The 26,259-nt window shown below is 31.6% G+C and overlaps 1 protein-coding gene and 1 long non-coding RNA gene across 2 annotated transcripts; both read left to right on the top strand.

Moving 5' to 3' along the window:
• Nucleotides 1-545: 545 nt before the first annotated feature.
• Nucleotides 546-2,078, top strand: LOC107616272 (uncharacterized). Its single transcript, XR_001614510.3, has 2 exons — nucleotides 546-718; nucleotides 1,799-2,078. It is a non-coding gene; the product is annotated as an uncharacterized LOC107616272 (long non-coding RNA).
• A 21,280-nt stretch (nucleotides 2,079-23,358) lies between these two features.
• On the top strand, nucleotides 23,359-25,984 carry LOC107644852 (uncharacterized). The gene is made up of 4 exons (XM_016348795.2): nucleotides 23,359-23,782; nucleotides 24,405-25,370; nucleotides 25,467-25,480; nucleotides 25,568-25,984. The coding sequence occupies exons 1-4, from the start codon at nucleotides 23,359-23,361 to the stop codon at nucleotides 25,982-25,984; spliced, it is 1,821 nt and encodes a 606-aa protein (XP_016204281.2).
• Nucleotides 25,985-26,259: the final 275 nt, after the last annotated feature.

The following is a 26,259-nucleotide window of genomic DNA, read 5'->3' as shown; positions in this document are numbered from 1 at the left end:
TAAATCTAATTGTTATCAGATCAAGTCAAACCGATCAATTTACATAACCCACTTGATCATAGTTTTTTTTTTCTAAAACAAAATTAGGAATATATTTGTTTTTTTATCAAAAAATTTAAACATGATTCGCTTTAGATTGTGTAAATTGGTCGAATCAAATCGGGTCTAATAATTATAGTGCGGACAACTGAGTTTATTATTGTTGCTATAATAAACCGATTTTATTATAGTTTATTAAAAAATAAATTATTAGCCGATTTAACAAAGATATCCAATAATATCATAACACATATAAACGTTTTAAAAAAAGATATTTTCAATATCTTTATCGAAATAATCTCCTTAAGATGTAATCAAGTTAATTTAATATTAATAAAAATTAATTATAAATAATATTATTCTAAACTTTATTATTTAACTTGATTCAACTTTATTCATAAAAAAAACTTAAATATATAACATTACTCATTAATTAATCCACCACAAAGAAAAATAATTAATGACTATGCCTTCCACGATATAGCATCATTTGCTGTAATGAAAATCAATGCAGTTTTCCTTATAAACATATGCACTCAAGCTTTATATTCATTCTACCATGCCATAGGCAAATTAAAACAAAAACTTCTCAAAATTACTTTCAAAATGGCAAAAGCTTCCTTGTTACTTCCTTACTTGCTTCTCTTATTTATCGTAGTCTCTGAATCTGGGGAATCTGGTACACTCTCACACTCTCTCTTTCGCTTGCTTGCTTTCTTTCTTTCTTCAGTGTTTCTATGTGTCTCTCTGATTTATGCTTGAAATTAAAATATTATACATATTGCTTCAAAAATTGATATTAATTAATAGTTCGGCAGGGCTGAAAAACTTTTTTTTTCACACTATTTTTCTATTAGTTCCTCCGCTAAAAATAAGTATCATTTATAATATAGAGTAATATTACTACTCAATGTCCGAATAATTTTTAGTCAGACAATTCGATTTTTAACAAATTTTAATTGTTAAATGAGTTTTTAATTTTTTTTATTTTGTTAAATATATTAACTTTGTTTCAAATTTTAGTAAAATGTTAAATAGATTATTAGTCTTTATCGTTATTTATTAAAATATAACAGTTTTAAAAAAATTTAAAATTCTTATATTTGTCTCTATATAAATGAACAATTTGATATGAACTTTGATTATTTATCTAACGAAATAAAAATTTGAAGAATGATTTGGCAATTATAATTTGTTAAACACTAAAATATTTGACTAAAAATTTTTTAGAAATTGATTTTGATTTGGTTTAGTGAAAATTTTTTAAAAAGGTACTTATCAAACTCCTCATTTTGTATTTGTCCTCGCATTTTTTAAAATATAGAATACTTTTAGAAGTACTTAAAGTAAAAAATTTTAAAGACCAGTTGTGCTTATCAAAATTAAAGAATTTAATATAATTTCATACATTAACTAATATCAAAATTTAATTCTTATATTAATATCTATTATAATATTTTTAAATTTAAAAATTATTTTACCAAATATATATACTTTTTTATTATTTTTGTTTATTAAAGATTATTTTTAATCTAATTTATCAAACATAGATACTATAACTTTTAAAAAATTATCTTTTAAAAATTAATTTTATAAATTATTTTTAGAAAATAAAAATTTTACTAAATTAAGTATTAGTATATATATATAACATGCGCTTTATTTTCAAAGGTAGCATATGTTACAAATTATACTATAAGAATGTAATTTATTTGTATGTATTATGATTTGTTTGTAACTAAAATCTTAATCTTGTCAGGCATGGTTGAGAGAAGTAATTCATGTGTGAGGGATCGAGATTGCCAATATTTGTTTTGTCCCCGATTTCCAAGGCCCTGCACAAAGGAATGCATTGATGGAGGTTGCGGTTGCAATTGCCATCCACCAGCAATGAAACAAGTCTGATCTTTACAATACATGCAATTATATATTTTATATATATGAAAAAGAAAGTTTAGTTGAAGATCCTATCGTTTAAAATAAGATGTAAAAATTCCATTATATTTGGGATTTTGATTTTAATAAAATTTTCCTCAACAGATTTTTTTTTTTTTTTTTTTGGTGACTCAACAGATATTATTTTAATATTGTGAGATTATTTTTCTCCTGTTAAGTATATATAAAATATCTGTTAGATAGACGATAATGAAAAATTTAAACAATATAAATAATAGATTAATTTCTTGGCTCACTAAAAGAAAAATTCACAACTCAAATAACAAAAAAAAAAAAATTATCCCCCATTTTAAAATTTTAACCATCTTCTCCCTCTCTCAAAACACTACCAGCGCGGTCTCCTACCCCAAGTAGCCCTCACATCGTTGTTCTCTCCTCATCATCGGACGCTATTATCACCAGTCCAGGTGCGGCATCGCTTTTTTTTCATACCGAAATCCTCCTCGCTGCTGAGCTCGTGGACGCGGTCGCTGCTTCGCTAACCATCCCCAACCGGACGTTGCTCTCCACCCCGTCCGACACCAATCTCGCGACCAAGCTTTGTCATTTGTCGCTGGTTCGGCCAGAACCCCCCAACGGCATCGCATCTCCTCCTCACGGCATTGTTATGGGCCCGTCGCCGCCAGATTCTCCTCACTGTCAATGGTTCGTCAACAAGGATATTCAACGGCGTCGTCGGATCGGACTCCTCATCGCGCTTGACTTGTCACACACAGTCATTGACATGGCTCACCCTCTAGTAAAAATAATCATACACTAAAGGATAAAAATAATCATCTACATTTTTAATAAATTAACCATTTGCATACTTACTAAAATGTTTATTCTAAACATTACAACGGTGGTAGGTAACCATCCTTATACCTACTAAAAAGACCATCTTAAACTTTACAGCAGGAGGCTTTGTCGGTGTCGGCGGTAGGGGGCCGCGGCTGGCCAGGAGGTGCAGCAGCGCGAGGTGAGGACCGAAGAATGATGATGACGAGTTTTGTGCGTGTATCGAAGGTTATGGTGTGTAGTATTAATGCGGTTAAATGTTAATCCTAATTTTTTAAATTTTAAAATTAAAAATTAAATAATTAATTAATGATCTGATTTTTCATTTTAATTTTATCTTTTTTTTAATCTATTATTCACATTGTTTACAATTATCATTGTTTTTTTATATTTTCTCATATAAAATACATATTAAAAATAAATTAAATAACATATATTTATATAAATATGTAATAAAAGTTAATATTTAAATTTGTCCCTAAAAAACTACCTAATCTTTAAATTGGTCTCCAAAAAATTAAATTAGTCATACTAATTTTTAAAAGATAGAACGTAAATCAATTTAATTTTCATCAGTTAAATAATAACATATCACGTTAAGTGTCATGTCATGACATATTAATGTCACATGTTACAAGATTATTATTTAATGTGTTATATTAGTGACACTTAGGTATGTCATGTGTAATCTCAGAGAGAGAGAGAGAGAGAGAGAGAGAGAGAGAGAGAGAGAGAGAGAGAGAGAGAGAGAGAGAGAGAGAGAGAGAGAGAGAGAGAGAGAGAGAGAGAGAGAGAGAGAGAGAGAGAGAGAGAGAGAGAGAGAGAGAGAGAGAGAGAGAGAGAGAGAGAGAGAGAGAGAGAGAGAGAGAGAGAGGAAAAAAATTCTACAGACAAAGATCCTAGAGTTTTGAATAAAGAAGAGTTTCAACGGTTAGAACTTGATTCCTTCTCGGTTTTTGTCGACAATCTACCGGAAGATATCTCAAAGCGGGAGCTCTTCAACATGTTCAAATGGACAGGCAGAATCATCGATATATATCTGTCGCGAAAGACTAAAAATGGCAGAATCTACCTATTTGCTTTCATACGGTATACAACAAAAGGAGGAGCATTGAAGGCTTTACGGATATGAACAGGTGGGTTCTAAGAGGCAAAAGACTATTTGTAGGAGAAGCGAAATATAGAAAGGAAGGTGTAATGCAATTTAGGAATGGCAAGAACAAGAACGGCAAGGAGGTTACTGAAACTGCAAGACACGGCGCAGGAAGAAGTGATCCAACGAATACAATTGTAAGAGCAGCTGAGGTAAGAGAGGCAACGAAGCCGAGTGGTTCACTTAACAAGGAATCACAATACAACAGTAGGTCGAAGAAAATAGAAGTTCCGATATCGGATGAGAACGTTGTCTGATTACAAAGAAGTCTCGTCGGTGGTACGAAGAAGGCGATCAAGTTCAACGCCCTCCAAAAAAAGATTCTCAGGGAATGGCCGGGAGAAACACAAGTAAGGAAACTGGGAGCTTACAAAGCTATGATAACCTTTGACACTGTGCTGAGCGCTGAAGAAGCATATACTTTTTGAATGAATGATTTATTAAGGCTTTTTCATATGGTATGGAGATGGCATGAGACGGAAAAAAGTGAGTCTAGAAGAGTTTGGTTGGAATGTTATGGAGTTCCATTGCATGCATGGTCACGAGACTCCTTTCGCAGGATAGGAGAGCAATGGGGAGAGGTGGTTAAGATTGATAACTTAACGGAGTCGTGTAGTTCATTCAGCATGGGTCAAGTTCTGATTGATACGTGTGCTTTTGATATGATTAACAACTGGGTTCACATTACAATAGGTACAAGCGAATTTGATGTCCTCGTAAGAGAAGTGGGAGGAGAGGTATACCGGGAGGAGTGTTTCCGGGAGAGCTACCAGGAGTTAGGGGACGGACAAGCAGTACATGCTGAAGAGACGGAACATGAGGAAAATGGCAAAGGGATGAATTATGGTGGCGGAAGGCTACTTGGTGACCGGGATCTGGCGGCTGAGCTCATGCCAGTGAGGTGCAGGAATGATGAATTTGACAAGGGTAATTTTGTAGAATCACTCGTATATTTGAATGAATGGAACAATCAGAATTTGAATTCACATTATAGTGTGGCTAATTATCAGGCATTTAATGAAAAGGAAGATCCTCAGGGATCGTTAGAGAATCATGAGGATATTGACTCGGACAAAACGGTAACATGTGAGTACGGGGAGCATTGTGGTAACAAAATTGATGAGGCTACAAGTAAAAATATTGGGCTGGGAGCAACAAAGCCCAATAAGAAAGGTAAGATGGCCCAGTCTAGAGAGTTGGATTTGGGCCTTGAGCAGGGTGGATCCCCTTGGATCTCTAGCCGGTTTGGTTCTGAACTTGTGTCCATGACCCGGAAAGGGTTGCAAGCAGGGGCTGAGGGCAGTCCACTATTGGCAATCTCAAGACAAAGCGGCGCAGGAGATGTAACGCGGGCTGATGCAAAAGGAAGCGGGCGGCGTTGCGCGGTTGTGGCGGCTGAAGCTCCTCGACCGGAGGGACGGTACCAATTTGAAGAAGCTGTGCGCGATGAGCCTGACTGGATGGATAAGGTGAAGGATGGTGAGAGGATAAAATCCACGGTTTACGGCGGGCGTGAGGAGACCACACGGGAGACAATGGTTGGGGGTTTTGTTGGAAGGAAGATGATGGGGGCAGGCGTCACGACTCGGGAAAACGATCCTGGCCATGGGAGAAGTGGAACGGTCCTTAACAAAGAGGTTGAGGGAAGGGCTCAAAATGCGAAGATGGAGGTGGCAGCAGATATAGTAGATCATGGTCATGGAGCGGGGGCTACTGCTGTAATACACCGTATTGCACAGACAAAGGATCGACATTTTCAGGTTGGGGGCAGGATGCAGAAGCCAAGATATGAATGGATTGATGGGAGATGGGACATGGGATTACGACAGAGGCCAAGAGAAGGCTTATGAGAGCCGTACAGACGAGGTTCAGAGGTTGAGGCTAGCTTGGAGGATGAAAACGAGACTCACAGGGAGGAACTAAGGTGGAGCTGGGAAGAAGAGATGGCAGAGAACAAAGAAGCTTGAAAATTAGCTGTCGAATTCGGTGCCCAGTGTAGTGATGAGGAGGATATCATGGTAATCCTGCAGAAGCAAAATGAGGCAATGGCCCTAAAGCGGCGACAGGCAAAGAAAAAAGAGAAAATACGAAGAAGTCGGCCAAAATCTCGCAACCAGGTGTGTGCTATTAATGTTAAATGATTATAAGCTCTTGGAATATTAGAGGTTTAGGTGGTGCTGAAAAATTCAATATGTTGAAGAATCTCAAAAATAAGTTTAGATTAGAAATGTTAGGGTTGATAGAGACAAAAAAGGAGCTGGTGACTAAGTTTGATGTTATGCGTATTTAGGGTAGAGATGGAGCTAGTTGGGAGTTTGTAAGTTCAGTTGGGGCTTCAGGAGGTTTATTGCTAATATGGGATGAAACAGTATTCAAATTGACTAATTGCTCTAAAGGAGATAGATGGTTGTGTGCAGAAGGGGTTGTGATAAAAGATATTTTTCAGTGTGCTATTTGTCTGGTATATGGACCACATGTGAGATCAGAGAAGATAGTAGTGTGGGAAAATTTGAGCTATATTGCAGGGTTGTGTCAGGTGCCATTCTGTTTTTTGGGTGATTTCAATGAAATTATGCATTTGGAAGAAAGGAAAGAAGCGACTACCCTATCAGCGTCTGTGGAGGACTTTAGATCTTGGATAAATGATATGGAGTTGGTTGACTTGCCGCTGAATTATCGGGGGTATACATGGTTTAGGGGGAGCTCGTGCAGTCGAATAAACAGGAGCCTTGTTACCTTGGGGTGGTTAGAGATGTACCCGGGGACACGACTAAGGGGAGGTCCAAGAGGATTATCATATCACTGCCCGTTGATTATGGAAGAGAGCAGAACGTTTGATGGCCCAAGACCTTTTAGGAGCCTGGACTCGTGGTTCACGCATGAAGGCTTTCTAAGGATGGTGAAGGAAGAGTGGAGGGAGTTAGGTGATATACAATTCCTAGACAAGATGAAAGCGCTGTCAGTTCCAGTTCGGAGATGGCACAAGCAGCACTTTGGGAATATAGCTAAGAGGATAAGGAAGTTTGAAGAAGAGATAAAGAAGGTGGATGATATGGTGAGTAGTGGTTCGTATGATGGTAAAGTGGAGTCAAGAAGAAGGACGTTAGCGAGATGCTGTGAGAAGTGGTATGTGAGACAGGATGTCCACTGGAAGCAAATGTCGAGGGCCCGGCATGCTGAAGAGATGGATAGGAATACTAAATATTTTCACAATATTGCTTCGGCAAGAAGAAGGAATAACATAATAGAGTCATTGGTGATTAATGAGAGATTAATAAGGAATCAGGCAAGAATAAAGGTGGCGATTCGAGACTTCTATAAACACCTGTACTACCAGGAAGCCTCCCCAACAGTGAGCTTTAGATATGGTTTAGTAAATAGACTGGAGAGGGAGGAAGTTGAAGCCTTAGAGATGATGCCATCAGCAGAGGAAGTGAAAGATGCGGTATGGGACTGTGAATCTTCGAAAGCACCAGGGAAGGATGGGTACAACATTAATTTTATTAAAAGGTGTTGGGGGGAGATTGGATCGGAATTCACTACAGCGGTGATGAGCTTCTTTGAGCATGCAAGACTACCAGCAGACTCCAATGTCACATGGATCGCGTTGGCACCGAAATTCGTTGGAGCGAAGGAGATAAAAGACCTTAGACCAATCATCATGGTTGGTTGTGTTTATAAGGTTATTTCTAAATTGCTGACACGAAGAATGAGAAGTGTCATGCCAGGGTTAGTTGGAGAATCCCAGAATGCCTTTGTGAAAAGAAGAAAGATACATGATGGCGCGTTAATTGCATGCGAAACTGTGCATTGGCTAAAACTACAAAGAAAGGCATCGGCGATTATCAAATTGGACTTCCACAAGGCCTATGATAGAGTTAAATGGTGCTTTGTTGATACTGTCTTAGAGAAGATGGGCATCGGCAGTACATGGAGGGCATGGGTTAAGGAGTGTATAAGGTCGGCATCCATCTCTATTCTGGTTAATGGGTCTCCTTCGAAAGCCTTCAAAATGGAGAGGGGACTTCGTCAAGGCGACCCGTTATCGCTGTTCTTGTTTGTCTTGGTGGTGGACGTGCTCAACAGAATGATCGGTGAGGCAGTGAGGAATGGTCGAATATCCCCACTGTTGGTAGGAAGGGATGATATTGAGTTATCGCACTTACAATTTGTGGATGACACAATATTATTCTGTCCGCCAGAGTAGGAGACAGTGAGAAATTATAAGAGGCTTATGAGGAGTTTCGAGGTTATGTCGGGACTGAGCATTAACTTTGAAAAGTCTAGCTTGATACCAGTGAATTGCAGCCAGGAGTGGACTAGTCGGATGTGTCACTTGCTTGGATGCCAGGAGGCAACCCTACCGGTGAGGTATCTTGGTATTAGCCTAGGAGCAAATCCGCGGTTAGTAAAAACTTGGAAGCCGATAATAGATAAGGTGGAAGAGAAGCTCAGCTTATGGAAAGCGAAGGTCCTAAGTAAAGCTGGAAAACTGGTACTCATCAAGTCTGTCATAAACAGTCTACCAGTTTATTACCTGAGTCTGTATAAGATGCCAAATGCGGTTGCACGAAGAATCATTTATCTGCAGCGGAGGTTCTTCTAGGGGAAGGAGGACGGACGACCTGGCATGGCTCTCGTGAAGTGGGAGATGATCCAAGCACCAAAGAAGTTAGGAGGGCTGGGAGTGGGTGACGTAATGGTACGTAATACTACTTTATTGTTTAAATGGTGGTGGCGCTTCTCAAAGGAGGATTGTCCGTTGTGGAAGAAGATTGTGTGTTCATGCAATAGACTGAACCCAAATCAGTTGTTGTCTACTCAGACTTTACCAGTGAGAGGGGGTCCATGGAGAGACATATGCCAACTACAAATAAAGGAGCAACAAGTAAGACAGAAAATGATTGATGGCCTTGCTATTGAGGTAGGGGATGGCAGGACCACCAGATTTTGGGAGGATACATGGCTCAAAATAGGAAAGCTGAAGGACTCTTATCCGAGACTCTTCTTGATTTCAAGCCAAAAAGGATCACCAATTAGGGATTGTGGGTTTTGGGATGGGATAGAGTGGGTTTGGCATTTTCAGTGGAGGCGGGAGCTTCGCTAGTGGGAAACAGAAACCTTGGATTAGTTGCTTCTTGCAATCTGTCAAACTAATAGCAGAAGTGTAAGACAGAGTGGTGTGGAAATTTGATAAGGAAGGCGTTTATACTACTAACTCATTTGTGAAGGTCTTGCAGAAAGCGACTCTGGACGAGGAGATCCTGAGTTACAGATTCACAAAAGAAATTTGGAGAGGTTTAGTTCCGTCTCGAGTTGAGTTATTCACTTGGTTTGCTCTGATTGGCCAGGTCAATACAAAGGATTGGCTTAGTAGGTTGGGAATCCTGGAACCGAATGAGAATATATGCGTGTTGTGTAAAAAAGCAGTTGAAACTGTTCATCACCTGTTGGTTGCTTGTGAGTTCTCTTGGCAGGTGTGGTGTGAATCATGGAATTTGGTCACGTGTGGACAGCCCCTGGCACCTTGAAAGATCACTTTGAGAGTTGGAGATCCATGCCTATGAGAAAGGAGGTACGCAAGTACTGGTTAGTTGGGTTCTTTTCAGTTATATGGAATATTTGGCTACGGAAGAATGGTGTAATCTTCCAGAACAAAACAGCAGGAGTTGTAGAGTGTGCGACACAATCGTTGCGTTGTGCTACGGAATGGTGTGGAACTAGCTCATGTTGTTGATGGCTATGCCGGAGATGACATAAGAGCTGAGTAGTTGTTCATTTTTATCTTATTCTATGTATGCTCCACTTTGAATGTTGAGCTCTTTCTTTTAGAAAAAAAAAATCTGATATGTCATAAATTTATTTAAAGTCAAATTACTGAAATTAGTCCTTAAAAATATACACAAAAATTATTTTCATTTATAAAATTTTAAAAATTGATCAAATTAGTTCTTATATAAATTTCTCTTATTTTTTCTTCATAATATTACATTTTTTATTTTTCTTAATCTTACTAATCTTAATATCATTTTTTTATACTTTAATAAATAAAACTTTCTTCACATAAAATAATTAAAATAATGAAATTCTTACAAAGTTATTTTTTATTTGTATTTTTAAATTTTAGTTTTTTATAGTAAAATTTTTTATTTAAATAATTTTATTAAACTATTATTAATTATGTACTAAATAATTTAAATTTTGGATTTTAATAAATAAATATAGTAGTTATTTTAATATTTTAATCTTTTAAATTGTTTAAAAACGTTAAGTTTTGTTATTTTTTAATTTATGTAATAGAAATCAATAATAAAAAACTAATTTATGGAATCATTTGTTGAACCTTAATATCTTAATCTATTTTTTAAATATTTTTACTACTTAATTAGCGTTATTGTTCTCCGTCTTCTCAATTGTTAGATATTTTTTTTTAAAGTTAATTTAAAAATTTTAATACAAAAATTTAAAATATAAAAGTATAAAATCTAAAAATACAAATAAAAAGATTTGTAATAATTTGATAATATTGTGGGTTTTTTTTTTTTTTTGTTATCGACCTTTTGTTAGGACCTACATTATACTTAGCAGAGTTAATTGATAAAGCTTAGTTAATTACTTAACAACACTGTTAAAGCTTTGTATTGCATATTGTGTAGCCTCATAATTGATCTTGTGCGTGAAAATGGGTGGGTAAATGATTATTACTCAAAGTTGGATAAGGATTAAGGAAGACCTGAAGAGAAAATGTATAGAAGGGCCCAGTTCTTAATCTACAAATAGTTAAACAAAGCAGATCCTATTAGGAAAAATATAGGGTACCAATATATTATCTGCCAACTATAAAGTACGGATATTTTGCTGAATTACCGTATCTGTGTATTAGACACATTTTGGACACGACACTCATGGACACTCGTCCAACACGCGTGTCTATTGTGTCTAACTGTGTCTTAATAAAAAATAAAAAATTCTTCTTCGGACATGCCTAGACACGCCTAAATACCATCACGTGTCAGCGTGTCCAATCTTATTCTTAACATATATTTTTAAAATAAATTTAGATATAATATATATTTATATATATATATATATATATATTATTTATTAAAACAAAAAATATTTAAATACTTGATATAATTAAAATAAGACATTAAAGATAATTAAAAATTTTAATTTATATTTTAATAACAATAAAATATCAAAATATTATTAAAATGTATTTAAAAAATACTTTTTATTTTATATGTATGCATGTCTCCGTGTCATGTAAGATTTTAAATTTCACGTGTTAGCGTGTCCCGTGTTGTGTTGTGTCCCGTGTCCGTGTCAATGTTCGTGCATCATAGTCTGCCAACTTATTGTCAACAATAATTAATTATTATATTTTAAACATATATATAAAGAGACATATCTAAAAAATATATCTATAAAAATACTTTTATTAAACACAACCATAAAAAAATATTTTTATTAGACACATTCACAAAAATTTTTTATTAAACATAGTTATAAATAAGAATTGATAAAAATTGACAAAATTAATGTTAATAACGTAGCAAAATTGATTCTATTAATAGAAAGCGTCGTCATGATTTGTTATGATGATGAGGATCAGAATGTTCAAGTTGAAGATTAAGATTGGGAACACATTTAGGAAGATCAACAAAAGAAACTTCTCATCATCATCATGTGCGTGGGATAGTTAAATCTCTATGAAACAAGTGAACACACACAAGAAGCAATCATGATTGGTAGAGGACAATTCTTCAAAATCAAAAGAATTTCTTCTCCTATTTTCTAATTATTTTCTTGTATCATTCATATTTTCAATCAATTATATTAATAAATAAATAAATTAAATTAACTTCAATTATATATATATATATATATATATATATACTTGTACTATTTAATAAAATCTTTTTAATTTAGCATTAACTACTAACTCTAAAAAATAAAAAATTTAGAATAATTTAATATTATAAACATTAATTATATATTGTAAAATAATCTAAAATTATAATGCAAATTATTTTTAAAGAAATAAATCAAATAATCAAGCATTATTGTTAATTATGAAATAACCTAAAATCATAATGCATTTTATTTTCAAAAAAATCAACCATTAACATCAATAAATAAAAACTATCGTCAAAATACTTAAATTAAAAATATGAGGGATTAATTACTATTAATTATTAATAATATATCGATTATATCAAAAAGTAAAAATATAATTATATGTATTTACATCTAATGGTAATCAATGGCTAAGAGAAGGGGGTTGAATCTTAGCCTCCTTTTTGCTTGACAATACTTGCTGGCCTTTGAAACTATTTCTGGAAACGTTTTGTCTTTTTATCTCGTAACTAGTCACGAGACTTTTTCTTTTGTCTCATCCCCAACCATGAGACTTTTCTTTTTGTCTCGTTAGTCAGCACGAGATATTTTCAGTTTTGTCTCCTGGGCAGCAGAAACAGAAATGGAGTAGAAGAGAGAGAGAATTACACCAAGATATATCCTGGTTTAGCTGCTAAGTGCAAGGTAGCCTACATCCAGTCTCCATCACAACAATGATGGAATTTCACTATAATCATCCTTGATTACAAACACCAATTCTCCCTAGGAACTACCCTTCCTATCTGGGACAAGTCCAGAATCTAATCCCAAACTGAACTTGACTTGGTCACTGCCAAGCTTTCAACTGTAAAGTGCTAACCCAACTTACAAGGGGATTCCCACAAAATCATGAAACACAACACAAATGTACAAAGGAACTCTAAGGACATCTATGGCTTTTTCTTTTAATTTTGCACTCTCTGCCTTTTTTCGCTCTATGGCTTTTTCATACAAACCTCACTATTTGCCTTTTCCATGAGACTCAAGACATGACAAAATTAAACAGAAAAATTACAAAATGAGAACATTGAAGGAGAAGAAATCTGTCAGCTTAGAGAGCTATGAGAACCATGTGCTTTTGCACTCTCACTCCTTGAATCAACCCTAACTGTTCACCCTTACTTATAGGGAGAAGCCTCCAAGGTTGAAACCAAACAAACCAAGCCAATCTTCTTCTTCTTCAACTTGAACCGGTTCGGCCAAAGAGAGAGAAGAGATAACCCATGCAAAACCCAACATGCAATTACCTCTAGTCCTTCCTTGGTCATCAATCTTCATCAATCCGAGCCCTTCATCCTTGCCTTGCTCTCCAAGATGAACTTCTGGCCCTTGATGCTTCATGATGATGATAGCTTAATTTGCTCTAATCTCTACCTCTAGCATCAGGTAGCCACTGCTGCTACTTCCTGTGATGGTTGAGCAAAATCAGAGACAAGCCATCCTTCCAAGATTCTTCTTCTCTGACCGAGATCTTCACTTTCATTTTTGGTATGGAGGAGCTAAGATCTCTTCACAAAATCTTACCACAAGTGAAAGAAGATCTTAGCCACAGCATGCTTTTCATTTGCTTTTTCTTGCCATCATTGTGATGGTCTTGTTGCTTGCACCATCTTCTTTTCGGTGGCTATGCGTAGCTTCCATGGGTGCTGGGTAATGACCGAAAGAGAAGAAAGAAAGATGAGAGAGAAGATGGAGTTAGAAGAAAATCAATTAATTGAAATAGAACAAATTAATTAAAATGAGGTTGCTTTTACTTCCCTTGCTGAGTGGCGTGTTGCTTTAAACCAATCAATCATGTCAATCATACCTTTTCTCTCTCATTTATATTTCCAATGCTAGCAAATTAAATTTTGAAATCCATCCCTTAACAAGAAATAGAATCCGTTGGAAGTATGAAACCAATTTGCTTTCTTTCGATGGGTTTCGGACCAAGCATTGGATCTTTGGTTTAATATGGGCTTAATGTTGATGTTAATAAAAATTAGCCCAATTAAACATAATTTACATCAGCTATATAGGATGCCATACTTTGAACAAGGCTTAATTCTTAAAAGCATATTGAGCTTGTAGTAATAAATCAAACTGGCCCATTTAAAATAAATCAGCCAACATAAACATATTAACATCAAAGCTAAAGGTTAGTTTGCAATAATTCCCTTTTGTATTCGGCTCAAACAGAACCTGCATAGCAAAAATAATTTTCATTACCATATATGAATTAATATTTTTGCATTTAATTAGATTAATAATGTTTAGTCATCACAAATGTTATTTTAGAGTTTTCCAAACTCATTAACATCATTAAGACTATGTTTGGTTGGAAGGAAAGAAATAGAGAGGAAAGAAATAGAAAGGAAAGAAAGGAAAGGAAAGAAATTGAATAAATTTTTATTTTCTTTAAATGTGTTTGGATGAAAGGAAAATAAGAAGGAAAGAAATGGTATAAAAAGACAATTTTACCCTTATATTATAAAATATATTAAAAAAAGTAAAGGGATAATATTGGAAGGAGAGAGAGAGAGAATTAGTTTTCTCTCCATTTTCTCTCCATTGTTGGAGGGAAAGAAAATTGGTGGGTCCCACCAATATTTTTCTATCCCACTTTCTTTCCTCTCCCATTTCTCCCCTTAACCAAACAAGGGAAAATAACTATTTTCCTTTCAATTTCTTTCCTTTTCTTTTCCTTCCTCCCATTTTCACCTCAAACAAACACACTTTAAAAGAATTATCATTACGAGTAGAATTTTGTAAAAAAAAGTGAAATTGTATAAATAGTGAATTTAAAAAATAAATATCGTTAAGTAATTATGATTTTTTTGAAATAAATAGTAAAAAGGTTAAATATTATAAACTATATTCTTTTATAAGTAATCCTTTTAAGTTGTTATGCTTGACATGATTTATTTGTATATCATTTAAATTAACATTACTTTTATAATGATCATTTATTCTTAATAATTATTGTTAGAGTTTAATTTTTGATATCTTACAATAATTATCTATAAAAAAGAAATATATATATATATCCTAAAAAAATTATTAAATAAATTTATTCTTTTTGTCCTATTTTTACATTAAAAGATTTTTTGTTTTGTCTTTTTTTTTAACTGTTATATATTATGTTATTAAAATTATTAAATAATATTAGAAAAATTCTTTAAAAAATAGAAATAGCAATGTCACTTTTGAATAATTAATTCAATAAAATTAAAATTAAACAAATAAGATGATTCAATCAATTATACAAATAATAACATATTTATAAATATTAGTAATAAAAATAATCTCATTAATATAAATGACCAATACAATAATTATATGAAAAAATAAATAATTACATAATTACATAATTTTCAAGATCCTATATGGTTGAACTAATAAACAAATCCAAAAATATCTATACGATAACGTCCTAATATTTTAGCATATTAAAAATAATACTATAATTTTATATATCATATATAATTTTAAGTTAACTCCTTAAACACATTATAACATAAGCCGTTTCAAAAAATACACTAAATTGATGAATATCACATATGTCACAACATACATTCTAAATTGTCACGATATTTTAAATAAAAAGAGTATCAATAAGGAGAAATCAATGAATATAACTAAAATAAAGAGTAATAAAATGACACACGAAAAAAACTAATAAAGAGAATCAATAAAAATATTAACACATAAACCACATGCATACATGAAGAATGTATATATTAGTTGTGGATATATATATATATATATATATATATATGAATTGAAGTGCACATGATAAAAGAGAATATTATAAAATAAAATTATAGTAAGATTATTTAAAAATACCGTAAATATGATACATCTTTTTTATTAATTAGAAACTAGTAGTATGCGCTTAATAATAAACAATTAAAATAGACAAAAATTTTTAAAAGTATAAAAAGAATGAAATGTAGAAGTAGAGATAAAAGAAATAAAAATGAAATAAATTAGAGAGAAAGAGAGAGAGAGAGAGAAAATGAATAAAAAATACATTCGAATCTTGTATAAATAGATGGTATTAAAAAAAATAAATTAGTTAAATTAATTCATATATTTTGTTGTCATATTTATTATTTACTAAATAATTTGATATTTATTTCAATTAAATCAAATAATTAATTGTAATTAATTAATTTATATAAATTATAATAAATTATAAAATTTAAATGTCTAATCAAATTAAGTAATTGATATAATTAATTAATTATAATTGATTTACTTTAAAGAATTAAATGAAATAAGTCGAAAACCCCTCAAGAGCATGCCATATCAACTCCATCATTAAATGTAAAAATTCGAGTTTTATATAATAAAATAGATTCGACATGACTCAATTCATATAATTATTATATCATTCTACAAAATGTAGCATTTTAGTGCAAAAAATACTGACGTAGCATATTTTAGTGTCAATACATAATATATCTCTTTTTTTTCAATTTATTTAAAAAAATATTTTTTTAATTATATAAAAATCAGTATTTATTGAATAATAATTATATTAGTTGTGAATCCTTCTAATTATATTTTTAATCAATCATTATAATTAGCCATAAATAAATAATATCAAAATTGTCAATAAATTTGTTGAAATTCATACTCATGCACGTATTCTAATTATATTTTTAATCAATCATAATAATTAGCCATAAATAAATAAGATCAAAATTGTTAATAGATTTGTTGAAATTCATACTCATGCACGTGTGTGGTGTGTCACATAATTATATATAATTTTGATATTCATTCTAATAATTAAGCTACTAAAAGTTAGGGTAAAAAACGTATATGAGCCAAGGGAAGTTTAAAATTACCTAAATTCGTTAAATAAAATTCTGATACATCATTCTATCAAAGAATAAATTAATGTAATTCGAATCAATACAATTTGAATTAGATTTGTATGTAATTCGAATCAATATGTCACGAATTATAAACTTAGAGTTCAAATTATATCAATTCGAATTAGTAGGGAGACGTGCTTTGAAGGGAGTTCGAATCAAGTTGATTCGAATTACTCCGTTTTTGTAACAAATTCTAATAAATTTTTTTAATGAATTTATTTAAATTATAGTACAAAAAATATTTTATTCTATGCAAAATAATTTTAAAAAAATAGCTTAAAAAATATTTTTAAATTATTTTGCATACAATAAAATATTTTTTTGTAGTATAATTTAAATAAATTTATTAAAAAATATTCATGAGCTATCAAGAATGGGCAGAAGAGTATTGTATAAAGTTCGAATTGTTCACCGTATAATTTGAATAAGGCTTGGTTTGGTAAAGCTTTTACTTTTTAAGAGTAGCTTATGAAAGCTGTCTTTTAAAAGACGACTTTTTAAAAGCTACAGCACTTGCGTTTGGTAAAATCACATTAAAAGTAGTTTTTAATAAGCACAAGTACTATAATTGTGTTTGGTAAAACAACTTTTAAAAATTAAAAAAATATAATAAACATATTTATAACGAAGAATAATATTTTTTTTTCAAATTTTAGAGACCAATAATTTAAATATTTATTCGATTTACTCTTTATATTAATATAAATAGAGTTATCATTAGTCAATAATAAAACTTGTACTGATACGTCTATTACCCATTTATATATATTGACTCACTTATACAATTCACAAAAAATGAGACACATATCTAAGTAAAATTATATGAAGATTGTGTTAGAATTTGTGAAGGTTAGGTTGAGAAATTAGAAATATATGAGGATTCCAATGGCAATATAATGACAGAAAATATGTGTGGAAAAATAAATAAAATATATTTTTAATTATTTTTTATGGAATAAAATATTTTCTTTAATTTCTAAATACAATATTTAAACCCTAATAAATATTTTTAATAAATTTTGTTAATAAATTTATTTAAATTATACTACAAAAAATATTTTATTCTATGCAAAACGATTTAAAAAAATGGTTTAAAAAATGTTAAGAGTACTATAAAAATTTGTAATGTTCTAATGACTTAGGTACTCAAATTTTAAATAAAGTACTCTACATAGTCAATAATAATTTAGAAATTAAAGAAAATATTTTATTCCATACAAAACAATTAAAAATATATTTTATTTATTTTTCCACACATATTTCCTGTCATTATATTGCCATTGGAATCCTCATATATTTCTAATTTCTCAACCTAACCTTCACAAATTCTAACACAATCTTCATATAATTTTACTTGAGATATGTGTCTCATTTTTTGTGATTTGTATAAGTGAGTCAATATATATAAATGGGTAATAGACGTATCAGTACAAGTTTTATTATTGATTAATGATAACTCTATTTATATTAATATAGAGAGTAAATCGAATAAATATTTAAATTATTGGTCTCTAAAATTTGAAAAAAAATATTATTCTTCATTATAAATATGTTTATTATATTTTTTAATTTTTAAAAGCTGTTTTACCAAACACAATTATAGTACTTGTGCTTATTAAAAACTATTTTTAATGTGATTTTACCAAATGCAAGTGCTGTAGCTTTTAAAAAGTCGTTTTTTAAAAGACAGCTTTCATAAGCTACTCTTAAAAAGTAAAAGCTTTACCAAACCAAGCCTTATTCAAATTATACTGTGAACAATTCGAACTTTATACAATACTCTTCTGCCCATTCTTGATAGCTCATGAATATCTTTTAATAAATTTATTTAAATCATACTACAAAAAAATATTTTATTGTATGCAAAATAATTTAAAAAATATTTTTTAAGCTATTTTTTAAAAATTATTTTGCATAGAATAAAATATTTTTTTGTACTATAATTTAAATAAATTCATTAAAAATTTTTATTAGAATTTGTTACGAAAAGGGAGTAATTCGAATCAACTTGATTCGAACTCCCTTCAAAGCACGTCTCCCTACTAATTCGAATTGATACAATTCGAACTCTAAGTTTATAATTCGTGACATATTGATTCGAATTACGTGTTGTCAATGCTTTCAAGTAATTCGAATTATATCAATTCGAATTACATACAAATCTAATTCGAATTGTATTGATTCGAATTACATTAATTTGTTCTTTAGTAGAATGATGTATCAGAATTTTGTTTAGCGGATTTAGGTAATTTTGAACTCTCCTTGGCTCATATACGTTTTTTACCCTAAAAGTTATATACATTATTTTTTTTTTGTAATTCATGAGTCTAAATTTAAGAAAAAATATTTTGTATTAATCTTATAATTTATTTTTTTTATTATTTCGTAGAATAAGAATGTATTTTTTATTTTTCATCAAAATTGATATTTTAAAAGGTACAAGTTATAATTTTGTATGATATCTTTTTGATGTAGTCATTCTATTATTATTCTTTTTAATAATTTGATGGTTGTTCTTACTCAAACTAAATTTATTCTTTTCGTCCAACATTACAGTGAGATTGTCCTTTGTCGTAATCGTTTACAATGCACCACATCCATTAAATACCACCTCCAATTGTATTCACCGATCCAGGTTCTAATTACATGGATGTAAGAGTTCAAAAAAGATGCAGTAAACTCTATTTTACTGAAGAATAATTTGATCTACTCATATATTATGACAAACCCAATAGAATGTGGGTAAAGTAGCTTTCATAGGAGGAGCTCGATTTTTTATTGAGCAATTGCATCCAAAGAGTTTTACAGGCCAAGTTCAAATTTTATCCCCTCCATATTTTTTTACGGAATTAATCTCTACATACAAGTGTTTTGTACTTACAAGCTTTACAAGTCTAAAGAGAACGAAACCCATAAACGCGCTGCTTATGTTACGGGCCTCTTTAACAAACTTTTAAATCAATCCAAATCAATTAACGCGTGAATATATAACTTCCATTTTTCAAAAGATTTCATTTCCTTTTTCGAGTTTCTTGCCAAATTTGTTCGATCTCCTTCGTACGTTCTTTCTTTCCCTTCGATCTCCTTCTGTTTTTTTCGATTTTCATGATTTCTGAAATCAAGCTTTGAAATTGTTACGAAGATAATGGAACTTCAGAAATACATCCAAACGATTACAGAAATACACCCAAAGGATTATAGAAATACACCCAAACGGTTACAGAAATAAACCAAACGATTACAGGAATACACTCAAAAAATTTAAGAAATACACCCAATATCAGGGAGAGACAGTATATTTCTTCTTGAAACCTTTTAATATTTTGTTGGTTAAGGATGAGGCACATGCCAGAGACAATCTAGAAAAAAAGTCTAGAAGAACAGTAAAACAGTACCTTGAATAATGTTTTTTCGTTTTTTCTAGTGATTTTTTATAGAGATTTGTATCTTTTCTTCTTGATTTCTTCTACTCTTCGCAGAATCGTAGTTTGTTTCGAATGTCGCTTGAATCTTGACGGTTTGCGTTTTGATTGAGGAAGAAGAGGAAGAGTGCAGCATAATGAACGTATTGTAAGGCGCGTGCGTTGGACGCTCAATTTAAAGGAGTAGTGCGTGTGTTTTTTTCTTGAATTTGGACCAACTTATATAGCTTGTAAGCCAAAAATGTTTGTATGTATAGCAGGTCCCTTTTATACGTTCAAAAAATCTTTGAAGTGGAGCATACAATGAGATTGAGTTTTCTCAATTTCTTTCCTAATTTTAAAAGTATTATTTTTTGGTGACTATTTTAAAAGTATTATACTTACGAAAAGAAGTAGATATTAATATATGATTATAAAAGATAATATTTATATATTATGAAAATGAAAAATTTGTGTATTAATGTTTTAAATCAATTAATTATATATAGTAATCTATATGATTATATTATTAGAAAAAGATAATATTTTAATTTATTATTAATTATATCAAAAGTCAAAAGTAAATTATACAAATTATACTATCATCTTACAAAATTATTTGTTCTTAAATTAGAAAATTAAATTATTATATTATTAATTAATAATTTATTTTCTAATTGTAAAAGAAATATAATTAAATGTATAGACTTTAATTAAGGGATAAATATATTAGTCTATTAAACGTTATTTTTAAATTAAATTTTGAGAATAAATAATATTTCAAATTTTTTTTATCGTTGAAAATTTCCTAGTTAATTTGCTTAAGGTAGTTACTTTTAGATTTTATTTTTTGATATATTGGTATGATTTTATGGAAGAAACGTGTATATTAATACATGATAATGAGAAGGAAAATATATATTTATATAATATTAAAATTAAAATGCATGTAATAATGTTTTAAATCAATTAGTGGTAAGAATAATGTATATGATTATGTTATTAAGAGAAACACAATATTCTAATTTATTATTAATTGCAGTTAGCATTAATTAATTATCGCAACAATTAATGAATGTTAAATAAGACAAGTTATGACTATTTTTTGCTGATTTTCTTTGGTTACCAAACATTTCTGATATAAATTATAATACAATCAAATATAATTATTTGTTATTAAATTAAAAAATTAAATTATTGTATCATTAATTAATAATTTCTTTCTTAATCTTAAAAGTATTATAATTAAATGTATAAACTTACCTAAAGAGATAAATATGTTAATCTTTTAAATAAAATTTTAAATTAAATTTTGATAATAAAATAATATATTCTATTTTTTTTTTGTTGAAAATCTTATTATTAGTTTATCTTTTGTACGTATTTTGAGATTTTGTTTTCTAAGGTATTAGGTTATTTTATTTTGATGCTCTTTATTTTTTATGTATAAGTATTTTGGGAGCATATAACTATTAAAAAAAAGAAATATTTTGTATAAAATTGCAAATAGAATAACTTCTCATTATTAAATAATGAAAGAAAATAAAAGAAAAGAATCATTGAATAGAACATATATTAGCTAAATTATTATAATTAGGATAAATTTGTATAATACATATAAGACATTGAAAATACAATCAATGTATTATTATTATTATTATTATTATTATTATTATTATTATTATTATTATTATTATTATTATTATTATTATTATGTGTTTCTTTATTTTATACTATTATTTGGTATTTGTATAAAAGACAAAAAATATAAAATCATTTTATTTAAGTTAAATATGTTAATTTTGGTTAAAAACATGTTTTAAATATAAATAAAAAATAAATATTTTTTTGGTATATGGCATGGGGTACATATACACTAGTATTCTATTATGGAAATATTTTAAGTGCACTGAAAAGTATCGGTATACCAGTTGTTTTAACTGTTGATTTTAATTAATATTATATATATATTTTTTAATTCAAATCAACGATTAAAACAATTAAAGCATCGATACTTTTGGTACACTTGAAATGTTTCCTATCATTATAACATATCTCCCACCAATAATCTATCCGCTTTATTAGGATAATATAATATGATGATAATGATTGAAAGGAAAATGAATTTTGTGCAGTAACTCAAAGAACAAAGTAAAACAGAAAAAGAAGTTTAACAATAAAAAAAAAATAAAAGATGTAAAATTGAACTATTATTAATCTTAAGTGTTTGTGTATTTTATATGATAGATTAATTTCCTTTTATAGTACTTAGAACTAATTTAAAATAAAAACAATAACCAAAACAAATTCAGTAATTAATAATTTTATTTTTCAATAATTAAAATAATATTTCCTTTAATAATAATAATTATTGATATATATCAAGAAATTAATGTATCTTAATATAATTTGTATTTGAATAAGGAATTTTAATATAGAGGTCTCAAGTTTTATATTGGAAAGACGTGGAGACATCTCTTTTAAAAAAGTTAATTATTAAATTATTTTTTTTTCTTAAGTACGGTAAGTGGGGGTCTTTTTTTGGTTATGGAGGAGGGGTTGGTGTTGTGCTGGAATATGGATTGAGGGGGTGTTACACCGGAATGTGGGACAGGTTTTGGTTAGATTTGGAAAGGAAGTAATCGGATCCTCCGATTTCTATGTTTTGGAAATTTTGTAAGTAAATCGGAGGGTCCGTTTTGCACTAGCACAAAGAAAAAATCGGACCGTGCGATATGACCCAGCAAAACGGTAGGTCCAATTTTTTTGTGTGATTTGTTTTTGGTTCGTTAAAGTAATCGCTGGGTCCGTTTTGTGGTTGAGAAATTTTTTTTTTTATTTACACTAATGGAAATCGGACCGTGGGTTTTCCTTATTTTATAATTTTTTTCGAATTAGGGTATACACCACTCGGATCGTCCGAATTGTGTGTGTATATATATAGGTGCTCAAGTGTGCGAACCAAAGACAGCCGACCAGATCCAACTTTCTTCTTGTTGTTCGAGTTCTCTTCTTCTTTCTCTGGTCTGTAATGGGGTAACTTGGTTTGGGGGAAAAAAAGTTGATGGTAAAATTTCTATTTTTGTTTAAGTGAGTGGGAAGAATGGATGATAGAGTTCTTTTGAAGGTGTATTATTTTGGTCAGATTTTGTTGCAGACACTTGAAAGAGTAAAATTTGTTTGTGAAGATCCATTAGATGTTGTTATTCCCTTCACAATTTCATTTGAAGAGCTTAAAGGAGTGATTTGTGAGAAGATAGATTCGGAGATGTCAAGAAAAATATCATGTATTTTATACAGATATCCTGTACCAGTATTTGGTGGATTCGTCCAATTTCAGACCAAGTATGTAACCGACGAAGCTAGCATGCAAGAGATGTTTTCAATGTACATTAAAAGTCGTGCTCAAATTTTCTTCATCGAGTTGTACGTTGAATTCGAACAATCTGAGACCGACCGAAATATTTTACGAGAAGACTACAATAGTGACAGTGAGGAAGAGTTTGAAAGCAATTACGAAGTTGTCGGTGAAGATGGAGATGTAAATCCAGCCGACGGCGGTGTGGCTCCGAATGTGGCAGACGTTGCAAATGCATTCGCGAACGAAGAGCCATTTGAGGAGCCATCTTTCATGCGAGTTTTGGATTTGGAAGCCATGCATGCTCCGGAGTTTCCAGACTATATGAGTGCAGGTACTCATTTAGCATTTGCAAAAGAGGTTATTTAGACAAGATCAAAATAAAAATACTTTAAGTGAATTAGTATTTAGGTTCCAGTATTCATTTAGTTAATATGTTAATTAGGATTCATTAATAAATATTTCTTAGAGTATTTACGAAGATAATTAGGGATTATTTAGTTAATTTATATTTATTTAGTTACTTAGTTAATTAGGAATTATTTATTAGTTTATTTATTAATGAGTATTTATTATAGTCTTGATGAAGTTATGAAGGCGGTTAGTATTTAATTTTAGTTATTTAGTTACCTTGTATTTACTTAGGTGTTTAATAATTATTTTTAGTTATTTGTTTAATTTGTATTTATGTAGTTATTTAGTTAATTAGGTTATTTTAACTGATTGTTTATAATAGTATTTATGAAGTTATCTGGAAATATAGGTATTTATATTTAGTTATTGAGGATAATTTGTTTTAATGTGTTTGTATTTTTATGTAATGGAGATTTAGATAATACCTTAATGTAAACGTTAGCTATATCATAATTGATGATGTGAGTGATGATTTAATATTTAATTTTGGTCATTAAACAATCATGTATTAAATACTTACGGTGTGGCTGCCTTCTTGGCAGAAGTTCCTTTTGTCGCAGATGGTGAGTTCGCCGTGGGGATGGAATTCAGTTCCAGGGAAGCTGTTATTAAGGCGATGAAGGAGTATACCTTCCGAAGATCTGTAGACTACCATGTGTATGAGTCGAAACCGTTGACATTTTATGCGAAGTGTACACAGTACGGGTCAGGGTGTGATTGGCTTATCAGAGTTAGCATGATCAGCAGAAAGCACTGTTGGGTTATTAGGAGGTACAATGGTAGTCACACTTGTACCAGAGCAACCATCTCTCAGGATCATTCCAAGCTGGATTCAAATACGATTGCCGAAGCCATAAAGCCGTTGGTTGAGGCTGACCCCTCTTTAAAGGTAAAATCAGTTATTGCAGAAGTGCAATCGAAGTTCAACTACACGGTCAGCTATCAAAAAGTATGGTTGGCAAAACAGAAGTCCATTGAGAAGATATTTGGAGGTTGGGAAGCATCGTACAAAGCGTTGCACATATGGTTCGAGGCCATGTGTCATAAGGAACCATCAGCTGTCGTACATTTTGAGATTATGCCTGCATATCAAGGGGATGATTTGGTAACTGATATCCGGGTATTGCATCGAGTATTTTGGAGCTATTACCCATGCATTAGAGCATTCAGACACTGTAATCCAGTTGTCCAGGTGGACGGGACTCACTTGTACGGAAAGTACAAGGGTTGCTTGTTAGTGGCCATTTCGCAGGATGGTAACAACAATATCATCCCGATTGCATTTGCCATTGTCGAGGGAGAGGCCTCTGATACTTGGCACTTTTTTCTCAGTAACCTACGTCAACATGTTGTGACTCGGGATGGTGTGGGGCTGATATCGGACCGACATGAGTCCATAAATGCAACTGTGAAACGTAGTCACGGAGCTTGGTCACCTCCTAGAGCTTTCCACATATTTTGCATCAGTTTCAAGGCACCCTATCTGCAAAAGCTTGTCGTCAATATAGGTAACATTGTATCTTTAAAATCTTGTTATTGATGAAACTGCGAACAATCTATACATCCTGAAACTTATTTGTTTTTTGGTACCTGATATTCTTTAGGGTATTCGCGGACGGTTCGTGAGTATGAACTGCGTTACCAGCGTTTATGAGAGCGAGGCGAGGCGTATACTAACTGGTTAAACCGTATTTCCCGTGAACAGTATGCGTTGGCATTCGATGGTGGCTACCGATGGGGTCACATGACGACTAATCTAGTGGAGTGCATCAACTCAGTCTTGAAGGGTGCACGCAATCTCCTCATCACTGCACTTGTGAAAGCAACATTCTACAGACTTAATGAGTTGTTCACATGGAAAAGAGCAGAAGCGGGGGCGAGGATTAATGCAGGCCATGTTTTTACGGAGCATGCGACCTCCAAAATTCATGCAAATCAACTTGCATCAGGCAACATTCAGGTTAATTGCTTTGACAGGCAGAATGAGGTATTTGAAGTGCGTGAGATGCCAAGTGGAGTGGAGTATGCTGTTGATCTCCGTGGTCAGAGATGTGACTGTGGTGAGTTCCAGGTGGACCGGATTCCTTGCCGGCATGTGTTTGCATGTTGTGCAAATCAATGACTAGATTGGCAGGTATATGTGCATGACGTTTATAAGATGGACCAGGTCAGGCGCGTGTATCGGGCTAGGTTTAGGCCATTAGGGAATCCTACTACGTGGCCTTCTTACAATGGTCCCCGATTCGTACCGAACCCGTACCTGAGACGCGTTTCCAAAGGTCGGCCTAGGATGACGCGCTTCTTGAATGAGATGGACACACGTATGCTACGTCGTCCGAGGCGGTGTAGGCAATGTGGAGCTGAGGGACACAGTTGTAGTAGATGCCGTCAGGGAGG

This window comes from Arachis ipaensis, chromosome B1 (assembly GCF_059453495.1).
Source record: "Arachis ipaensis isolate K30076 ecotype BB chromosome B1, ASM5945349v1, whole genome shotgun sequence".
In the NCBI taxonomy this organism is placed as follows: domain Eukaryota; kingdom Viridiplantae; phylum Streptophyta; class Magnoliopsida; order Fabales; family Fabaceae; genus Arachis; species Arachis ipaensis.
Note: the sequence above shows the minus strand (reverse complement) of the source record. Positions and strands in the feature narration are given on the sequence as shown.

Coding starts and splice junctions, on each gene's coding strand:
- LOC107644852 (XM_016348795.2), top strand. CDS start 23,359: ATGTCAAGAAAAATATCATGTATTTTATACAGATATCCTGTACCAGTA. Junction 23,783..24,404: donor TCCAGACTATATGAGTGCAG/GTACTCATTTAG, acceptor CCTTCTTGGCAG/AAGTTCCTTTTGTCGCAGAT.